This window comes from Abramis brama (genome assembly GCF_963993115.1).
Source record: "Abramis brama genome assembly, chromosome: 25".
In the NCBI taxonomy this organism is placed as follows: domain Eukaryota; kingdom Metazoa; phylum Chordata; class Actinopteri; order Cypriniformes; family Leuciscidae; genus Abramis; species Abramis brama.
This window is the reverse complement of record NC_139987.1, coordinates 15081207-15099855: the sequence shown is the minus strand read 5'-3', so window position 1 is coordinate 15099855 and position 18649 is coordinate 15081207. Positions and strand designations below refer to the sequence as shown.

General features: G+C 36.1%; 1 protein-coding gene across 1 annotated transcript; it reads left to right on the top strand.

The window, feature by feature from the left end:
* Nucleotides 1-635: 635 nt before the first annotated feature.
* rps6kb1a (ribosomal protein S6 kinase b, polypeptide 1a) lies at nt 636-18609 on the top strand. Its single transcript, XM_084105309.1, has 15 exons — nt 636-1027; nt 2064-2107; nt 2236-2353; nt 5569-5637; nt 7857-8004; nt 8193-8250; nt 9077-9177; nt 9295-9385; nt 10370-10460; nt 13196-13303; nt 13395-13457; nt 13565-13642; nt 13767-13874; nt 14738-14850; nt 15598-18609. The coding sequence occupies exons 1-15, from the start codon at nt 956-958 to the stop codon at nt 15857-15859; spliced, it is 1524 nt and encodes a 507-aa protein (XP_083961435.1). The 5' UTR covers nt 636-955; the 3' UTR covers nt 15860-18609.
* The last annotated feature ends 40 nt before the right edge of the window (nt 18610-18649 follow it).

Here is an 18649-nt window from a genome sequence, read left to right as displayed (position 1 = left end):
GAGCTCGCAACTTTCTTCTGAACATGCCTTTTGGCGAGCTTGCTGACTTTTGAACATTTTAAAGTAAAGGATAGGATAAAAGGTTTGAAAAGAATTACCCCCATTCAATAGAATTACCCTTCACGATCACAAATAATCCAGTAGTGGCAAAAGGACTGAACTTTTCTCCCACATTTATCACTGATCTCAAAATCCAAACAGAAGTAAGCCTATCTAGACCTTATTCTAAAAAAAAAAAATCTGATCAAGCAAAACAAAATACATGTGTCCCCTAACCCAGATTATATTCATAATATTATTATCTGAAGATGATCACACATTCTATGTTACTGAAATGGCCTATTGGTTGAATAGGCCGCTATGCAAAATACCTTGAATGCATGTATTATATGCAATTCTTATCTACAGTACTATACTTATATATTTAAAATCAGAACGTGCAGTTATTAAATCAATTAAGCTTGAAACACATGCGCAAATCACTGAAAATGCAGTAGCTGTGTCATCTGTGTGTCTTTGAGCTGTAACAGCACGAATGTTGAAGCTAGACAAAAGCAAAACATTGTCAGTCTTTTGTCGCCGCCTACTGGCAGTGAAGCGGTACTAAAAGTAAAACTGCTTCCTATACACGCAGAGTGACGTGTATTTCTATCTATACACCCACTTACCTCAGATACAAAACGACGGGAGTAAAATAAAAGATATTCTCGTGTTTAAATGAATAAAAACGCGAATTAATTTATTGGCATTTGTTTGCCACATTCAGGAACACGCGAACAGACGCTCAGTGATCTGTTAGCTGTGATCGTTTACCGGTAGTATTAGTTAATCTCTGTAAGGATATGTTGCGTAATGCGTACTGGACCCGGTTATGGCGTCTGTGACTCGTGTGGGAACATGAGGCGTCGAGATTCAACATTATTCCGGTATTGGTTCGTGTAAATAAACTGTTACCATGGCTGGTGTGTTTGATATCGACCTGGACCCGGTGGAGGACAGCATGTCAGATGAGGAGCTCCCTGACGGGGTGAGTAATCGGTAACAAGCTCGGTTCCAGATTTTCCGCATCGCCTGGACCGGCCAGAGAATCGATAAGCGTTTCAAAACTCGGCATAAAAGTACTTTGACTGTACTATGTCATTTACTATGTTAAACTAATAGATGACAACAATGGTACTGTAAGATTTACCATACTAACGTTACTGAATTATCTATGTGATTTACAGGTTCGGTTTTTTTTTTTTTTTTTTACAAACGACAATTTTACAGTACTTACCATGGTATGTGTGTGTAAATAAATATATGTAATTGTAATTAACCATGGTAATAGTATTTTATTATAGGTTGACATGTCTGTTTAAATAAGATATATTTTGAAGTCTAGCTTAAGATGGTTTCTAGTTGGTCTAATAGCTGGTCATTAGTTGGTTCAAGTTGGTTATTAAGATGGTGGACCAGCAACAAACCAGCTACCAGTTGGTCAAACTGAAGATATTCCAGTTGATTGTTAGAAGGTCAAGCAGTTAATGACTGACTCAGACTAGAAACACTGCTACCTGCTTAAACCAGATTGTTGGATACCCAGCAGCATCACTTCAGGTGTATGAAGATGACTGTTTAATGGGCTGTCAAACTTTTATGACTAGAAATATGAACTTAGTTAATTAGTTTATGTATCACCGAAACTAAAGCAAGATAGAGTTTTAGTGTTCAAAAGTTTGACAAGTTCTTTGTCAGATTTTGAAACCGGCTTTGCTCCTGAATTGCCTCTGAAACCAGAAAAAAACCGTTGTAGGTCTGGCTTACAGTGGTCTGACACTCTCTCCATTGTTAGACTGGGTCCTGTAATGTGATAATAGCGACCTCAGTGACCTTGATAGTCCGGTTGATGGAGGAGAGCCAGTGCGCATCAGTCATTGGTATAGATTGAGCTTTAATGGCCGTGTCAGATCTGCACACTTGGCAATTGGTGAAAAAGCTGCAGAGATACAAAAACTGCCATCCACACCTAAAACTCCCTGTAAACCTACCAGAAACACAACAAGTTTTTTTTTCCCCCACAGGCCAAGATTAATGAACACATGGATCAGTGCAGTGGCTTTGAATTGTGAGTATGACGCACAAAATTGTATTTATTATATTTATATTATAAATTAGCTTCTCCAAAAGTGAGTTGTCTTCTCCTTAAGGCAATTCCATGTTTATATTTTAATGTACTTATACTCTATATTTTAGTATGGAAGACTGCGAGAAGTTCGAGATCTCTGAAAATAGTGTGAATCAAGGCACGGAGCAGATTCGTCCGGAATGTTTTGAGTTGCTTCGTGTTTTGGGTAAAGGAGGATATGGAAAGGTAAGCAAGACTAGCAGTGCTAATCAGTGTTTCCTCCCTGCATGTGGTGTGTTTTGGACACACATAATGTGGGCTGCAAAATAACGCACTCTACCCTTCGAATGTTTGAGTTTTTTTTTAAATGTTTTTGAAAATAGTCTCTTATTCTTACCAAGGCTGCGGGTGTTTGAACAAAATACAGTAAAAATAAATGCATATTGTGAGATATTATTACAATTTAAATTATTCAAAATGTAACAACTGAGGAGAACAATAGAAGCAGTCAAAACAATAGGACAACAATATGCAAGTGCTGTGACAAGTCCCAGTTAGTCTAGCCATGCACAGTACACACACATACACACACACACACACACATATATATATATATATATATATTTATATATATATAAAAAAGTTTTATAGATAGAATAGTAAGTGTTAGTGTTAACGGGTCATGTGTTGACGGAAAAGATGCGTCTTTAGCCGTTAGTGATAGAAGTCCGATTAATTTCCGTGAACCGCTTCTTTTGAACAGTTTGTTTTAATGAGCCTGTTAAAAAAAAGTTTAATCGGTTCCTTATGTCATCACGCAATTATCTCACTATGCATTTCTTTTCTAACAACTCAGTGTCATGTCATATCAATGAAGTCGGTTTCATTCGCGGATCCATTTCGGATATGACTGACCAATATTGGCTACGTTTCAATATTGGCTTTCCCTTCATGTAAACAGCTTAATCGATCCGATTGAGCTCGATCCGAATGAAATTTCGATCGGATTGAAAGGGGTGGTTTATTCCTTTTTTAATCCGATCGAGAGAACATCCAAACACTTGATCGGATTGTAAACCGAAACTGAAAGGACTGCGCATGTGTAATGACGTTGAAATAGCGTAATGATGTATGACATGTGGAACAAGCTGTTCTTCCTGTTGAATAAAGTGTCATATAAATGAGTGTCCCGTCATTCTAAAATTCTCCTTTCACTCAGCGTTTGTGAAGTGGAGCTGGACAACGTCCCACCAGTCCTTGTTTCGGATTCTCATCCATAGACGACTGGTTTTGGGCACGGGAGGGACATTTTTCCAGCGTTATAAATATAAGCAGCACGGCGCAATGGTTCATATGCTCATTGTCTCCAAATTATGACCAGAAATGGATAAATATTAAGCCTGCTGTTTAAAATAAATAAAGAACCAATGTAGGAGAATGGTTATTATGCACAAACAGCAGGAAACTCTGTATATTCGTGCAGTGTGTGCGCATGTCAAAAAACACACGCACATCAACCCGATCACATGTTTAGTGTTCATGTAAACACTACATTCGGATTCATCAATCGGAATGAATTCAGTCCGATTGAAACAAAAGTTGTGCATGTAAACATAGCCATTGAGTAGACTACATCTTGGATAAGATTCCTAAAAGTTTTGCACCTACAGCACACATTACAGACATTGATGCACAAACGTGGATATGTTCTACGTGTCTAAATTATATAGAAAGAATAAACCAACCTAAAGTCTTATTAACTCCTTGTTTTTCACTTAGCAACTCAAAATATAGTCTGCATGCACAATAAACTATAGTAAAATTTATTTACATCTCTCGACAGAAAGGTTTTTGCTGGTTTTAATAAAATGTTATTCAATAACAGTAGTCATAATAAGCATATTTCCAGTACGTGCCTCAGGCCTGCATAGCAACTCACTTCAACTCGTAAGAATCCTCGGTAATCCTTGGCAAACTTCGGCAGTTGGTTTAACCGGCTCATTCGGTTCTTGTTGACTTCGGCTGTGCGTCTTGCATCATCAACCTGGGACTAAAGTTCGATTCAGTTCGATTCGTGAACCAGCTCGACCGGTTACTTCCGGCTATGAACCGGCTCAAAAGAACAATTTGTTCAAGAATCAAACATCACTGTTAGCTGTTTCTTGAAAGTGGCTAAAGACTCAGCTACTCAACATCTCAAGTGATTTTGTGCCTCTTTGAATGCCACAACAAGGCGCCGTTCACTTGCAGAACGCAAGATTCTGGAGGGCACATAGGTCTAAAGTAGTGAGTTTATGTTTGGGGGTGTAGAGCTAGTGGTTGCTCTTTAGGCAAACATCAGTGCCTTGAATTTGCGAGCGGCTATTGGCAACCAGTGCAAATTGATGAAAGTGACATGCACTCTCTTTGGCTTGTTAAAGACCGTTCTTGCTGCTGCATTCTGGATCGGTTGCAGAGGTTTGACAGTATATGCTGGAAAGCCTGCCAAGAGAGCATTACAATAGTCCAGCCTAGATAGATCAAGAGCTTGGACAAGGAATTGTGTTGCATGCTCCGATAGGAAGGACCTGATCTTGCTAATGTTGTATAAGGCAAATCTGAAGGACCGGGCTGTTCTAGCAATGTGGTCTGTGAAGTTCATCTGTTACAATTTCAGTATCAATAGACTTGACTATTGTAATTCTCTTTATATTGGAATGAGTCAATCCAATATTAGTCGTCTTCTGATGGTTCAGAATGCAGCAGCCAGATTTTGACTGGCACAAGGAAGTTTGATCATATTTCCCCAATACTGCGTTCGTGGCACTGGCTGCCAGTTTGTTACAGAATTGATTTTAATATTCTGCTTTTTCTTTTTAAAGCCATGAACAGATTAGCTCCAAACTATCTCTCTGATCTTTTGAAATTAAATAAGTCTGCTAGATCATGAAGGTCATCTCAACAAAGACTGCTGATGGTTTCGAGATCTAGACTTAAGACGAGGTGACCAAGCTTTTTCTGTTGTTGGCCCAAAATTGTGGAATAGTGTTCCTCTATCCCTAAGATAAGAGATCTTAAGAAGTTAAAAACCTACCTCTTTTCACAGGTTTACAACTAAGCCTATCCTTGATTTTAATGTTGAATTTTTGAATTGGTGTTTCCGATGTAAACTCCCTTTATCATTTGTTTTACAGTCTTTCTTGTTTTTGAGATATTTATCCTGTTGTACAGCACAATGGCCAACTACTGTTGCTTTTATTGTGCTATATAAATAAAAGTTGATTGATTGATTGATTGAATTTCTTTAAAAACAAATCATACTGACCCTAAACTTTGAATGATAGTCATAATACATAGTCTACATAAGCACTGAGGTCTTTAATGCTGTTTTTGTTGATTTGGATTGTAGATCTAACCGATCTAACCATTTTTAATTAGACTTTCGACTTTTGTCTGTTAACAGTCCTCTTGTTTCAAAACAGGTTTTTCAAGTTCGCAAGGTATCTGGGGCAACTTCTGGGAAGATATTTGCCATGAAAGTATTGAAAAAGGTATGGCCTCGCATATTTCCCAATAATTCCCATTAATTAATCTTTCCCTGAAAATCAGCATGGGTGTTCCGCAGTGTTGGGTAAGTTACTCTTAAAAAAGTCATTAAGTACTAGCTACTAATTACATCTTCAACAGTGTAATTAGATTACTGTTCTAATTACTCTCATCATAGTATTGCATTAGTTTCTAAATCCTATATCAACCTCGACCAGTTGAACAATACAAGGATATATATATATATATATATACAGGGAACTACACTGTGACCAAAATGGTCGCCGCATATGCGACCTTTTGAAATGCCATTGCGACCCTAATTTTTAATGGGTCGCAAATGTATCACTGATTATTTTTGCACCTATGTTTTAGGCAATATGCTATGATTTACTATGAGCATTTTTTTAAACAGAAATGTGTATTTTAAGAATACGTTTTATAACGTGCTCTGATCATTCAACACATCAAGTTGGCTTCAGCCCCGCGACCGTTACTCAGACGTACCATTGTATCAGTGCTGCGCGAGCTCGCTCTCTCTCAAAACACGGACGCACGCACACAGAGCACACAATGAAAATTGACGGGCTATAGTTTAAATTTTGTTCTTGCTTGTTTTTGTTTTTTTCTGTCAAAATGTCAGAAAGCATTTTGTATTATCAATCCGTGTTTTTAAAATTCGTTAAATGACGGGCGTTTTACTGTTAACATAGCCCTCGTTATATGTCGGATTCGTCTAACTTATAGCCTACTTGATATTATTTATTAATATCGGTTATTAACGGTATCGGCCACAATTTTCACATCGGTGCATAAGAGTTCAGGAGTCTGCCCATCTGTGCCAACCATAGCATGTTGAAATCCATTTTGCACTTTATTGTGTACTGTATTTTCTATTGCAGTAAATCTATCCCAACCAATGTTAAAGAAAACAAAAACAAGAAGGCATGTGGTTTAAAAGATGGCAAGTAAAATAAAAAGCACTTCTGTATGCAATACAGTTTCATTATTGTTCATTATTATCCAGAGCGGCTTACTATAAACAATTTGTGCGACCAAATCATGTTTTGCGCCAGTAACTGAAAAAGTTAGTAGCGCAAGTGCCACCAGTGGAAAAGGTTAGTGTAGTTCCCTGATATATATATATATATATATATATATATATATATATATATACTTCATATATATATATGAAGTATATATATATGAATTATATATAAATATAAAATAAAATTATACAATTATATATATATATATATATATATATATATATATATATGAAACTGCTCTTTTCAATTAAATTATTTAAAATTGCATAAATTGTTCTTGAACTGACCAAAGTATTTAAATGGAGGTTACATTAAAAACACGTTTACATACACATTACATTTTGATGTTAAATCCACTATTGTTTTGTATAATTGTTCTATAAGGTATTTAATGCAAATACATCAGAAGTAATTAAAAGTAATCCCATACTTTACTTTTTCAAAGAAAAAACTAAATTATAGTAATTCATTACTTGGTAATGAGTTACACCCAACACTGGTGTTCCATCATGCCTCGTCCTGCTGGTTAACAGGTTGTTTTGATGTAGTTTGCTTCACATCTATGAATAATCTCTAAGGAATGTTTCATTACCTGCTGATAGTTTAGTTGTAGAATCACATTTTTGGCTCTTTGTAACTGTAAACCAGTAGATCATTACACAGTTCTCAAATGGTTTGGCCATGGGACTCACATTTTCCTGTGGCCATTACCCGTGACCCAAATTTCTAGGAATTTGAACCAAGTATTTAGTACTTGGTAAGGATGTTAAATATCAGCAGTTGAAGAGTGCGTGCCGCGAGCACAGTATAACATCTGACAGGACAAGCAAGTTTGTTTTTCTATAATGTTGGAATAATGACATACAGCCAGACCACATCTCATCTGACAGCTAATACTGAATCAGGACAATGCGTTTTTCTCAGGCACTCTTTACTTAAACTGCATCTGACAGAAGAGTCAACAGCTTTCAAGCACATCTTTTAAAATAAGTCTCGCACCAGAACAACATTTAGAATTGCATTTGGCCGCTGTTGTTGTTTCTTTTATTACACACTCCGTGACCCACCGGTTGAGAAACACTGCTTTAAACCATTCTAGGATGGAAGGAGAGCAAACGGTGTCTGTGTACACAGCTCTCCTTAATGGATTATGTTGCTTTTGTCTTGTTCAACAGGCCATGATTGCACGCAATGCAAAGGACACCGCTCATACTAAAGCAGAAAGGAGCATCCTAGAGGAAGTTAAGCATCCCTTCATTGTGGATCTCATATATGCCTTTCAGACGGGGGGCAAACTTTACCTCATCCTGGAGTACCTTAGCGGTGAGTTCAACAAAGCTACTGGTGCTTTTTTTTTATTTAGCTCAAAAGTCAACAAATCCTGAAAAAAAATCAATTTGAATTAGTCTTGGTTTTCAGAAAAATATTAAAATGTAAATTGTCTCGAGTAGCAAAATAGCATTCATGTTTTTAGAGAATGTATCTGAATCAAGGTCATTTTTCTCTAACAGGTGGAGAGCTGTTCATGCAGCTGGAGAGGGAGGGGATCTTCTTGGAGGACACAGCCTGGTGAGTGAGGCTTTGTTATACAGTACTCAACATTTGAAGTGGATCAAAACCTTTCATCAAAGTTATGCATGAGTTTTGAACAATACCCGTTCTTGTCTTAGGACAACTTCGATGAACTTTTTTGATCCACTTCAAATGTTGACTACTGTAGATCATTCATGGGTCAAGATGACCTGTCTGCTATCTGGATCTACACTTCTGTTGTGTATAAACATTGATCTCTTGTGGGAGGTTTCAAAAAGCATTGGCTTAACAGATATAGTTTGTACAGCTGGCTCGAATGTTGATTTGATTGTTTGTCAGAACAAATACATGAAGTTGCTTGTCAAATTATTGGAAACGGTGACCATGAAATTATATATATATATATATATATATATATATATATATATATATATATATATATATATATATATATATATATATATATATATATATATATATTTTTTTTTTTTTTTTTAATTCTAAAAGAGTCTACATGGGTGTTTTCAATACAACAAGTGCTCTAAAAAGGGGGTGGAAAGCACTGTAAAAGTATCTTAAATGTGGTCTTTGTGACTCTTGTACTTTCACTATATATTATAAATGTTTTGAACCCTCAATTATATAGGATTTTTATTTATTTTTATTTAAACCCTAAATATAAAAATAACTGTATAAAGGTTTAAAAATTGCATGAATGTGAGAAAATAATACTAAGAAATTTTGGGGCGAACTATTGGATGGATTGGGAAAGCATTTACCTTTCTAATTAAATTTATTATTTCATTTTAACTTTTTATTTTATTTATAATTTTATTTATTTATTTACAAAAACTCCTTTTAGCTTTTATCTGGGAGAGATTTCCATGGCCTTGGGTCACCTTCATCAGAAAGGCATCATCTACAGAGACCTGAAGCCAGAGAACATCATGCTCAATTACAATGGTAATAAAACACACTCACCTCTGTCCTTTTTGTCCCAGACAGTCCTCAGGCTTGCACCACATCCTGTTCAATAAAGACTGTACTCCTATGGATTTGCTCATTTCATTCTCATCTCAGGTCATGTGAAGTTGACGGACTTCGGACTGTGTAAGGAGTCGATCCACGATGGTACCGTCACACACACCTTCTGTGGAACCATAGAGTACATGTATGTACAAACTCACATTTTCATCCACTTAAACATAATTTTTTTATGCTACTGTAACTTCTTTATGTAAAAGACCAGCATAAGACCAGTGTAGTTCACTCATTGCTGAATATTTTTATTTTTATTTTTTTTATATACTCATGGTTGTGACGTCAACACAACACAACACAACACAACAATGAAGATTTCTGAGCAACCTGCTGTTGCATCTTCAGACTGGAATACACTACATGACTTTTGCTCAGATTGTCAACCTGATTTGCAGATTTCTGTGTCGACAATAGTTGCTGAAAGTTTGTGCCAGTTTGTAGATTTTGGGCAGTTGGAGTTGACAGATTTCACAGAAAGTTGCGTAGTATATGATGGGCACAGACACAGATTTTTTTAGCCTCAGACTATGTTTCCATCCAGTCAAAACATGTTAGAGAGTTTGAGCCAATTTTAGAATACATATCGTAGTGTTTGATGCGTTGTACTGAAACCGAAGTTTTCCTCTATTTACCAGTGTTGCAATAAAATTCAATACAAATACAATAATAAAACAAAAGTAAATTTACATAACACGCATAACAAATTAGCCCCAAATTAGCCCCCAGCCCCCCCCGGGAGGGTCGGCAAGTGTATAATGCCTAGTGTTTTGAAAATCTGTTCAGAAGTTGTGTAATGGATTCCAGTCTTTAGTTTAAAAAATGGTCTGTGTAGGCTAGAAAGCTTTGGGTTGTGGAAGTTTAACAACTTGAACTTAAATCCAATAGGGTCACGTTTTCCATGATGTGGCCTCTTTAAAAGTCTATCCAGTTCATAGAGGTCAGAGCCTCCATCAATCATGCCCACTGAAGGCTTATTTGTGGCCTCCGGTGTCAGTTAAGGTCAAAGTAAAAAAGACATAAGCACAAAAATGGTTGGTGCGCTGGCCTTTTCTCTCTTCACTCATTCATTCATTCTGTGTCTGTCTTTGTTTCTCTTGTTCTCTCCCTCATTCAGGGCACCAGAAATTCTCATGCGAAGTGGTCATAACCGAGCTGTGGACTGGTGGAGTCTGGGAGCCCTGATGTATGACATGGTAACAGGAGCTGTGAGTGCCCCTTCTCGCATCTCTTCTCTGCTATGTTGCTTCTTATTAAAGTTTCACATGAAGATGGGAACAAAATACTTCCATAAGCTATAGTTTATATCATTTGATAAATATAGATTATACTGTTCAATAAATGCTGTTCTCTTAGAAAGAAAAATATCCATATTTATAACTTTATAAACTATAATCACTTGCTTCCGTACACAAGTCTAGTTCCAGCGGCAGAGTGAACTCTGACCCAATTCATTAATTACATCGATAAGCCAGTTGGTGGCGACAAGTGACTGTTAAAACAAATGTATACTGTCATTGAATCATTCAAGAGATAAGTTCAAAAATGCTGATTCATCCAGTAATGAAACAAGTGAAGTCTTTCTAAGTGAGTCATTGAATCATTCATTCAAACCGATTAAAAAAATTTAATGAATAAATAATTCCAATTAATTTGGCAAAATATTTGTAAATAGACTGCAGTAATGACCTTTTTTTTTAGAACCTGTTATTTTGTTTATTTGTAAATTCAGAATTGTGGGAAAATCATGATCTCTATTATAAAAAAAAAAAAAAAAGGATCCACAATTGTGCAGCTCTAACACTAACAATATCGTACAAAAGTTTGGGGTCGGTAAGATTTTTTAATGTTTTTGAAAGAAGTCTCTTATGCTCACCAAGGCTGCATTTATTTGATCCAAAAACTAATACTGTGAAATATGAATACAATAAAATACAATAAAATTCTGTTTCTATTATTTAAAAATTTAAATTATGGGTATAACAGTACACGTTTATCCCGTGAATTTTCGGTACGTGCCTTCGGTTCGGTACGCATGTGTACACGACAAATACAGCATTGTAGCCTATTAATAATTTTTAACCACCAATAATAGCAATAAGCTCTGTGTTTTGTTACTTTTGATAATAAACAAAGTTTCATCTTTCAAATTCTGTCCATTTTACCATGAAATTCACACAATACATGCCGTTTGACACTTGAGACTTCTTCCATTAAGGATTATGGAGGCTACATGCTTCTGTGATTTTTTTGGTAGTCTTTCTCTAGATCTGTCTTGACACAATGCTATATATTGCTGTATATAGGAGTATATAGGAGCTATATAATGCTGTATATAGGAGCCACTAGTTACAGAATAAACATGAATGAACATCTAAAGGTATGTTGAAAGATACAGTACAACTTACTGAGACTTATATCTGGTAAAATTGCTCAATCAGTGTTTCAACCATGGGAAGAATATCAATCAATAAAACAACTTGTAAACAAAATGTCATTACATTTACCTCAGGCAAGTCATTCAGTGTCCACAACTTGTTAGTTCGCTAGAGAAATTAACGCTAGAGAAGAGCATTTCACTAAATATATGCATTATGTGACCCGTTCTGGAAAAATGAGCCACAATGAGCAAATTTAAAAAAATGAGTTATTGTTATTTTTATTAAGTCTTTTTATCACATTTCATGTTGCGCTTTGAATGACTTTTTTCACACCAATCTACACTCCATACACCAAAATGACAAAGCATAAAACTAATTTCTGACAACTTTGCAAATGGAATATGAAATAAAATACTGAAATAAATACATTGGATAAGTATTCGTTCCCTTTTCTGTGACACTTGAAATTTAGCTAAGGAGCATTCCAATTTCGTTTTGTAGATATTACAACGCCTCAAATTGAGTTAACCTATGGCAAATTCAATTGAATGGAGGATGATTTGGAAAGGCACAAACCTCTCAATAAAAAGTCTAACAGCTGAAAATGCATATCAGTGCAAAAACCAAGCCATGAGAACTGCCTGTAGAGCTCAGAGACAGCATTGTGTCAAGACACAGATCTAGAGAAAAACTACCAAAAAAATCACAGAAGCATGTAGCCTCCATAATCCTTAATGGAAGAAGTTCTGAACAACCAGGACTGTGCCCGGTTTGGCCAGTAGGCCAGCTCTAGGAAATCAATGGAGAACGGCCTCGTGACCAAGCTTATGGTCACTCTAGTTTCAGTGGACATTTACAGAAGGACATTTTTATTTAATAATCCAAAATGATGTTTTTTTCACACAAACTTTTCTTTTTAAAGGTCTTTTGAGGTGTTAAAATATTATATTCAACACAGAGAAAGGCTCAAGTTTACCTTTAGGCTTTTTAAAATGCCTCAACAAAATGTTTTTTACTTTGATTTGGCTTTGTTTGACACTCATAAACCTCCTGCCATTCATCAACTCTAGTTTTCAGTTAATTGCCTTACACCGTATTGCTAGACCTGGATAAGACTAATCTCTGTTGAGGTGTTCTATTGACAGAGCATTTTACCAATAATTCTGTTGACCTAGTTTGTGGCCTCTTTAACAAATAGATACTGTTTTGACTGTGTGAACCCCCAAAATAACATAGATGGAATCTTATACAAACAATTAATGTAAACAAATGTAGATAAAGCCTGAACCCTACACCACATGGCCAAAAGTATATGAACACCTACACTTGCATGTGCTTGTTTGAAATTTAATTTGAAATCTTTTGCATTAACAGGGAGTTGCTCCTCCTGAACAGCTTCCACTTTTCTGGGAAGATTTTCTACTAGATGTTGAACATAATTTCCTTCCATTCAGACAAATTTCAAAACAAAGTAATCATTATTGTGAAGATATCAAATGTCTTCTGAATTTGTACAGAGAATAAGTTTATCCTCTTTAACCTCTTAAACCTCTCACCTCCAGCCGCCATTCACCGCAGAGAATCGGAAAAAGACCATTGACAAAATCCTAAGGTGCAAACTGAACCTTCCACCTTACCTCACCCACGAAGCACGGGACCTTCTGAAAAAGGTAGAGGTTTTAGGTCAATCAGGTTTCACAGCAGTGTGGAATTCAGTCTTATTTCTCAACTTATGGGGTTGTGTGTGTTTTTCGCACCCAGCTGCTGAAGAGAAACGCATCAGTGAGGATTGGAGCTGGTCCTCGAGATGTTGTAGACATCCAGGTATCTGCCCTTCTGACTTGGTGAACCCATTATCATAAAAGCAGGAAATGACATATACATATATAGTGGAGTTGTGTAGATTATAAAAAGAGATTGTATTTTTTTAGACCCACTCCTTCTTCAGACACGTAAACTGGGATGATCTCCTGGCTTGTAAAGTTGAACCTCCCTTCAAGCCTTTTTTGGTATGAGTGTTTTCTCTCTCTGTAACAATCAAATTGTTGTGTATTTCTAGTTGTTATTATCATTATTGTAGATCTCATGATGAAGTATCCAATAATAACTCATCACGGATCTCTCTTTCTGCAGCAATCAGCAGACGATGTTAGCCAGTTTGACTCAAAGTTCACTAGTCAGCCTCCCGTGGACAGTCCCGATGACTCGACGCTCAGTGAAAGCGCCAACCAAGTCTTCCTGGTTAGTTTGTTTCTTTTTAGGCTAAATTTATCTCTAAACTCTCTTAAATATATATTCTTTGCAGCAACACTATACCTCTGTGGTGATTCCAAGGTTAAATTTATATTCATGCATGTAGCAGATGCCTTTTCCAAAGTGCACCAATAGTGAACATATTTATTTTTGTTTATCAGCCAAAAACATAAATAATCTGATATAATGGGCTACGGTTTTGGATGCACTACAATTCAGAAGTTTGGGTCGGTAAGATTTTTTAAAATGTTTTTGAAAGAAGTCTCTTCTGCTCACCGAGGCTGCATTTATTTGATCAAAATACAGTACAAAACGCAATATTGTGAAGAATTATTACAATTTAAAATGACTTTTCTATTTGAATATATTTTGAAATGTTATTTATTTATATTTTTTATCATAAACATAAAGATGTTCTTCAGACAAATAGAATAGTATTACTCATCAGCACTAAGGCCTTGTTGTACGTGACACCATAGCCCAAACATAACACGAGACCAAAGGAAGCCCCAAAATTTGTTTATACGCCATTTGAATTTAATTATCATCAGCATGCTATGTTGAGCACTCGAGAATGCATATGAGATAATTTCTTACTCCCGACCTACATTTGTGAGTGTGTGTCAGCATGTGTGTGTGGTAAATTGGTTATTTTTGTAGACAAACTTACGAGAAGGGAGTAATGTCTCTCATCTGGTCTGTATTATTACTGTTTAACTGTTTTTTTCCAGCTGTTAGGTGTTTTTGCTTCATCATAATTGCACATCCTCTACACTCATCTATTTTTTTGTCTACCCAAACTCTTTTTGTTTTTATTATTTAATCTTTTCTCGGATGTTGTCTCTCCTCAGGGCTTTACGTACATAGCTCCATCTGTGCTCGAAAACATCAAGGAAAAGTTCACTTTTGAGCCAAAATCCCGTTCGCCTCGCAAGCTTCTGGGAAGCCCAAGAACACCAGTGAGGTAATGTGTTTTTCTCATTCCACTGAGGTTTGAACCGTATTGTTTTCATGATCTTGTAGGGCTGTGTTAAAAAAAAAAAAAATTCAAATTAAGAGTACTTCATTTCACGGATCTTTAATTGATCTTTCACTCTATGCTAGTTTTTCCCATTCCGCCGAATCATATTTGAACCAAATTTGCGTCTCAAAAGATTTTGAAAATGGCATGTTTTGCAAAACAATGACAACTAACAAATTAATACTTCTATGAACTCTTTTATGAAAAACAAACCGCATGACCGTTGTGGTCTGTGGTCCTTTTAGTGAATCAAAAATACTTTGATTCACAAACAAAATTGTTATTTTTAGTTCATCTAAAACTTACAGTGCAACTTGTGTCCGATCCATATTTTAAAGGAATCATTCAAAATAAACTCACAGATTAAATGACCATTTGAATCAGTATGACGAATCCTTTATTGAATTAACTGACTGAATCCGTCAGAGTGGGTATTTAAGTTTAAAAAAAGTTGAAGAATATATAATTAACAAAACATGTATTGATTCCCAGCCCTGTGATCTTGTAGGAAAGGGCATTGATTTAATTTATCTGAGTTTTAAGTGTAATTTGTTGACCAAAAATGAGACCCAAATCTAAGGTTGTGCATGCTGGAACATGCTTATCTGGTCATGTGTATACTGGTTATGTGTTTGAAACTTTGCACGAATAGAGATCAGTAACCCGTGATCCCATACTTGCTTTTTCCAGCCCTGTGAAGGTTGAAGGGGAAGACCGTTGGTCTCGAGGTCCACCCTTCCCAGAAGTGAGCAGAAACGCGCCATCTCTCCTGCCGCGCTCTGATCCGCCCATGGAGGTGTCTAATGTGGAGCAGATGGACAATAACAGCAGCATGGAGGTGTCGGCCCCTCTCCCCATCAAAAAACCACTGGGATCCAATGTAGGGTCCGTCGGGAAACAGGCTCACCCAGTGGGCGGCAGGAGACCCAAGCATTTGAGAATGAAACTTTGATGAACGTCTTGAGTTTTGCACTTTAGGAATTTATTAAATTACCCAAAGGCCTTTCTGCACCCAGTTTTCTTCACTTAAGCACTTGCCGCCTCAGCATACTTCATGCAAGCATGCAGAGCTTGTTCAGATCAAAGCCTGTGACCTCTCTCTACATGCACCGTAGTGAGTTGGTCTGCCGCTTGTTATGAAAGAGAAGGAGACCACCTTGCACTTTAGGTTGAGCTTCTCGTGATAAGTGATAGCGTTTAAAGAGATAGTTAATCCAAACCTATTTGACTTTCTTTCTTCTGTTGAACACAAAAGAAGAAAATTCTCAGTGTTTAAGACCCCATTGACTTCCAGTTGAATCATTTTTCAAAATGTCTGGTGTTTCACAGAAGAACAGAAAGTCATAAAGGTTTGGAACAATGTGAGAGTGAGTAAATAATAAGAGAATTTTCATTTTTGGGTGAACTATCCATTTAAAGTAAGAGAAGATCCAGGTCTACATTCCAGTGGAATCTGTTTATTTTGCGGTGTATTTGATTCTTAATGCATCAATAGTTATTAGGACTACTAGAATCACAGATGTGATTCAATGTCAACCAATGATAAACTATAAAGTTAAATATAAGCTGTTTTTTCTTTTTCTTTTGTGCAATGCATCAGGCAGCAGTGTTGGATGACTTCAAGACATTCTTCCCTTGTTTTCGTCTGTTCTTGATTTACATTTAAAATTCATACAATTGAGTATGAATCTACCTGCGTTCTGGACATCAAATCACTGTTTTTCTTTTGCATAGTATGCATTATTTTGACCAAAGAGCGTTAAAAAATACTTAATTACCAGATAACGCTAGATAAATCCTCTTAATCTAGAGTATCTATTGCCACTAATATTAATATGATGTCCTCTTTTTGTGAAAACAATTGGTGGAACATCCTTTTTCAGTTTGACTTTTCACTTTAGTATTGAAGACAGCAAGACAACAATTATGAAATAGTTTCCTAAACAATTGCTTGTTTGTTTTTTATGTTTTTTTCTAAATATGTGTGTTTTCATTTGTTTCATTTTATTTATTTTCCAAGTGCCAGATAGTTTTTTAAACTATGCAAATGATTTATTCTTAATAATCAAGAGTGCCGTTCAAGATTTAGCCGGATTAGTTACATAAAGAAAAAGATGAGCCCCCTTTATTTTGTATTTAGTACTTCTTTCTTTGGGGATCTTGGAGTCAAAATGATTGTATTATTATTAAGGATAAAAGGTCAAATCTTGGGATTTTAAATATATTTTCAAGATGTGCAGTGTATATAAATACACCTGTTAAAGCGAAAACCACTGGATTATTTATTGTTCTGTTGACTTTTGATGAAATAAGCTTAGATATATGTGGTTGAGGTGTAAGAAAAATCTATATTCTAGTAAACCCAGAATGATGTAAGCATAATAAAATAGTTAATCCTTCAAAAAAATCAGTATTCATTTCATTGCTGTATATAGACGTCGTTCTTCATGACTGCTGGTGCTCTTTCATTGTATTCTAGTTCTTATAGATACAATAAGTGTCTGGTCGATACAGAGTCTGCTTGTTAGGATTGTGTTGTATGTAAGAAGGGGTCCTAGTCATCAGTGATTTCATGCATCTTGTTTCACTGTGCTCATAGTACTGTTATTGTTATCAATGAACGTCTGCGTCTGAGGCTGTGTAACTGCATTTAACCACTTTTTTTTTTCCCATGGGAATGTAAAATAGGCTTGTTTTCCGCTTGAAGACATTGTAACTCACTGATTGAATGTGATGTTAACCTCACATCCTCGAACTAATTTCCGTGGTGTAGATTGTAATTGCGGTTGGACATTAGGAGGCCATTGCTCTGATTGAACTGTCTGGACTTTGCAGCAGATTCCATCAAGCCAATAACTGTCTGTACTCACTATGCACACAAAGCATGATTGTGAATACCTTAAGCTTAACACAGTGCCTACTGATAAACAACAGCCTGCTGCGCCGTGGCAGTCAACAGCCCGTAATGGCTTCTTATGTGAAAGCCTTTGATTTTGAAATCTGTGCAAGACCAGCAGCTTAATTAAATTGCCTCTTAACTGGTACTTTGACTATGGAAGCATCGCATTATGCCTTTGCATACACAAATATAGATCGTTTATTCAAACTATGCAGTGCTAACTGAGAGAGGGGCCTGTAATGTGGCGTAAATGGCTTTGTGTGTCATTTTTGACAGTCTGATGAGTTGGATATTTTCCATAAGCCCAGTCCCTATAATCACAAGACTCATGGCCTGGGTTTAAAACCTTTCAATCTGTCTCCCACTGATTCTTACAGTCATGTTGGAATATTAAGACTTGGTGCTAAGTGTTCATTACTATATGTTCCTTGTAAAAAATGTAATGTGGTGTGCAATTGAGCTTTAGAAAGCTGATCTCGAAAATGTGTGTACTTCATTAGGAACCAGGGTTGTAACCAATTCTGAAACTTCCTGGATTATAAAGTCAAATAGAAATATGCCTGTAAAAAGAATTGAGATGCAGATAAGATTTAGCATTTTAAATGCAAATGCTTGAAGTGCTGTGTTTGATTAGAGCGGCACATTTTGGTTTTAAAAATGAATGGGTTTAAAATACTGAATGACATGAGATTGTTTATAATGAATAAAATGGTGTTTTGTGACTGTTCATATTAATTTTAAAACTCATTTTGATCCCTGGAGAATTCTACATTATCAATAAAACTGGAGTATTTAACAAGCAACCTTGGAATTTTATATTGCATTTACTCGGCAAGTATTTCA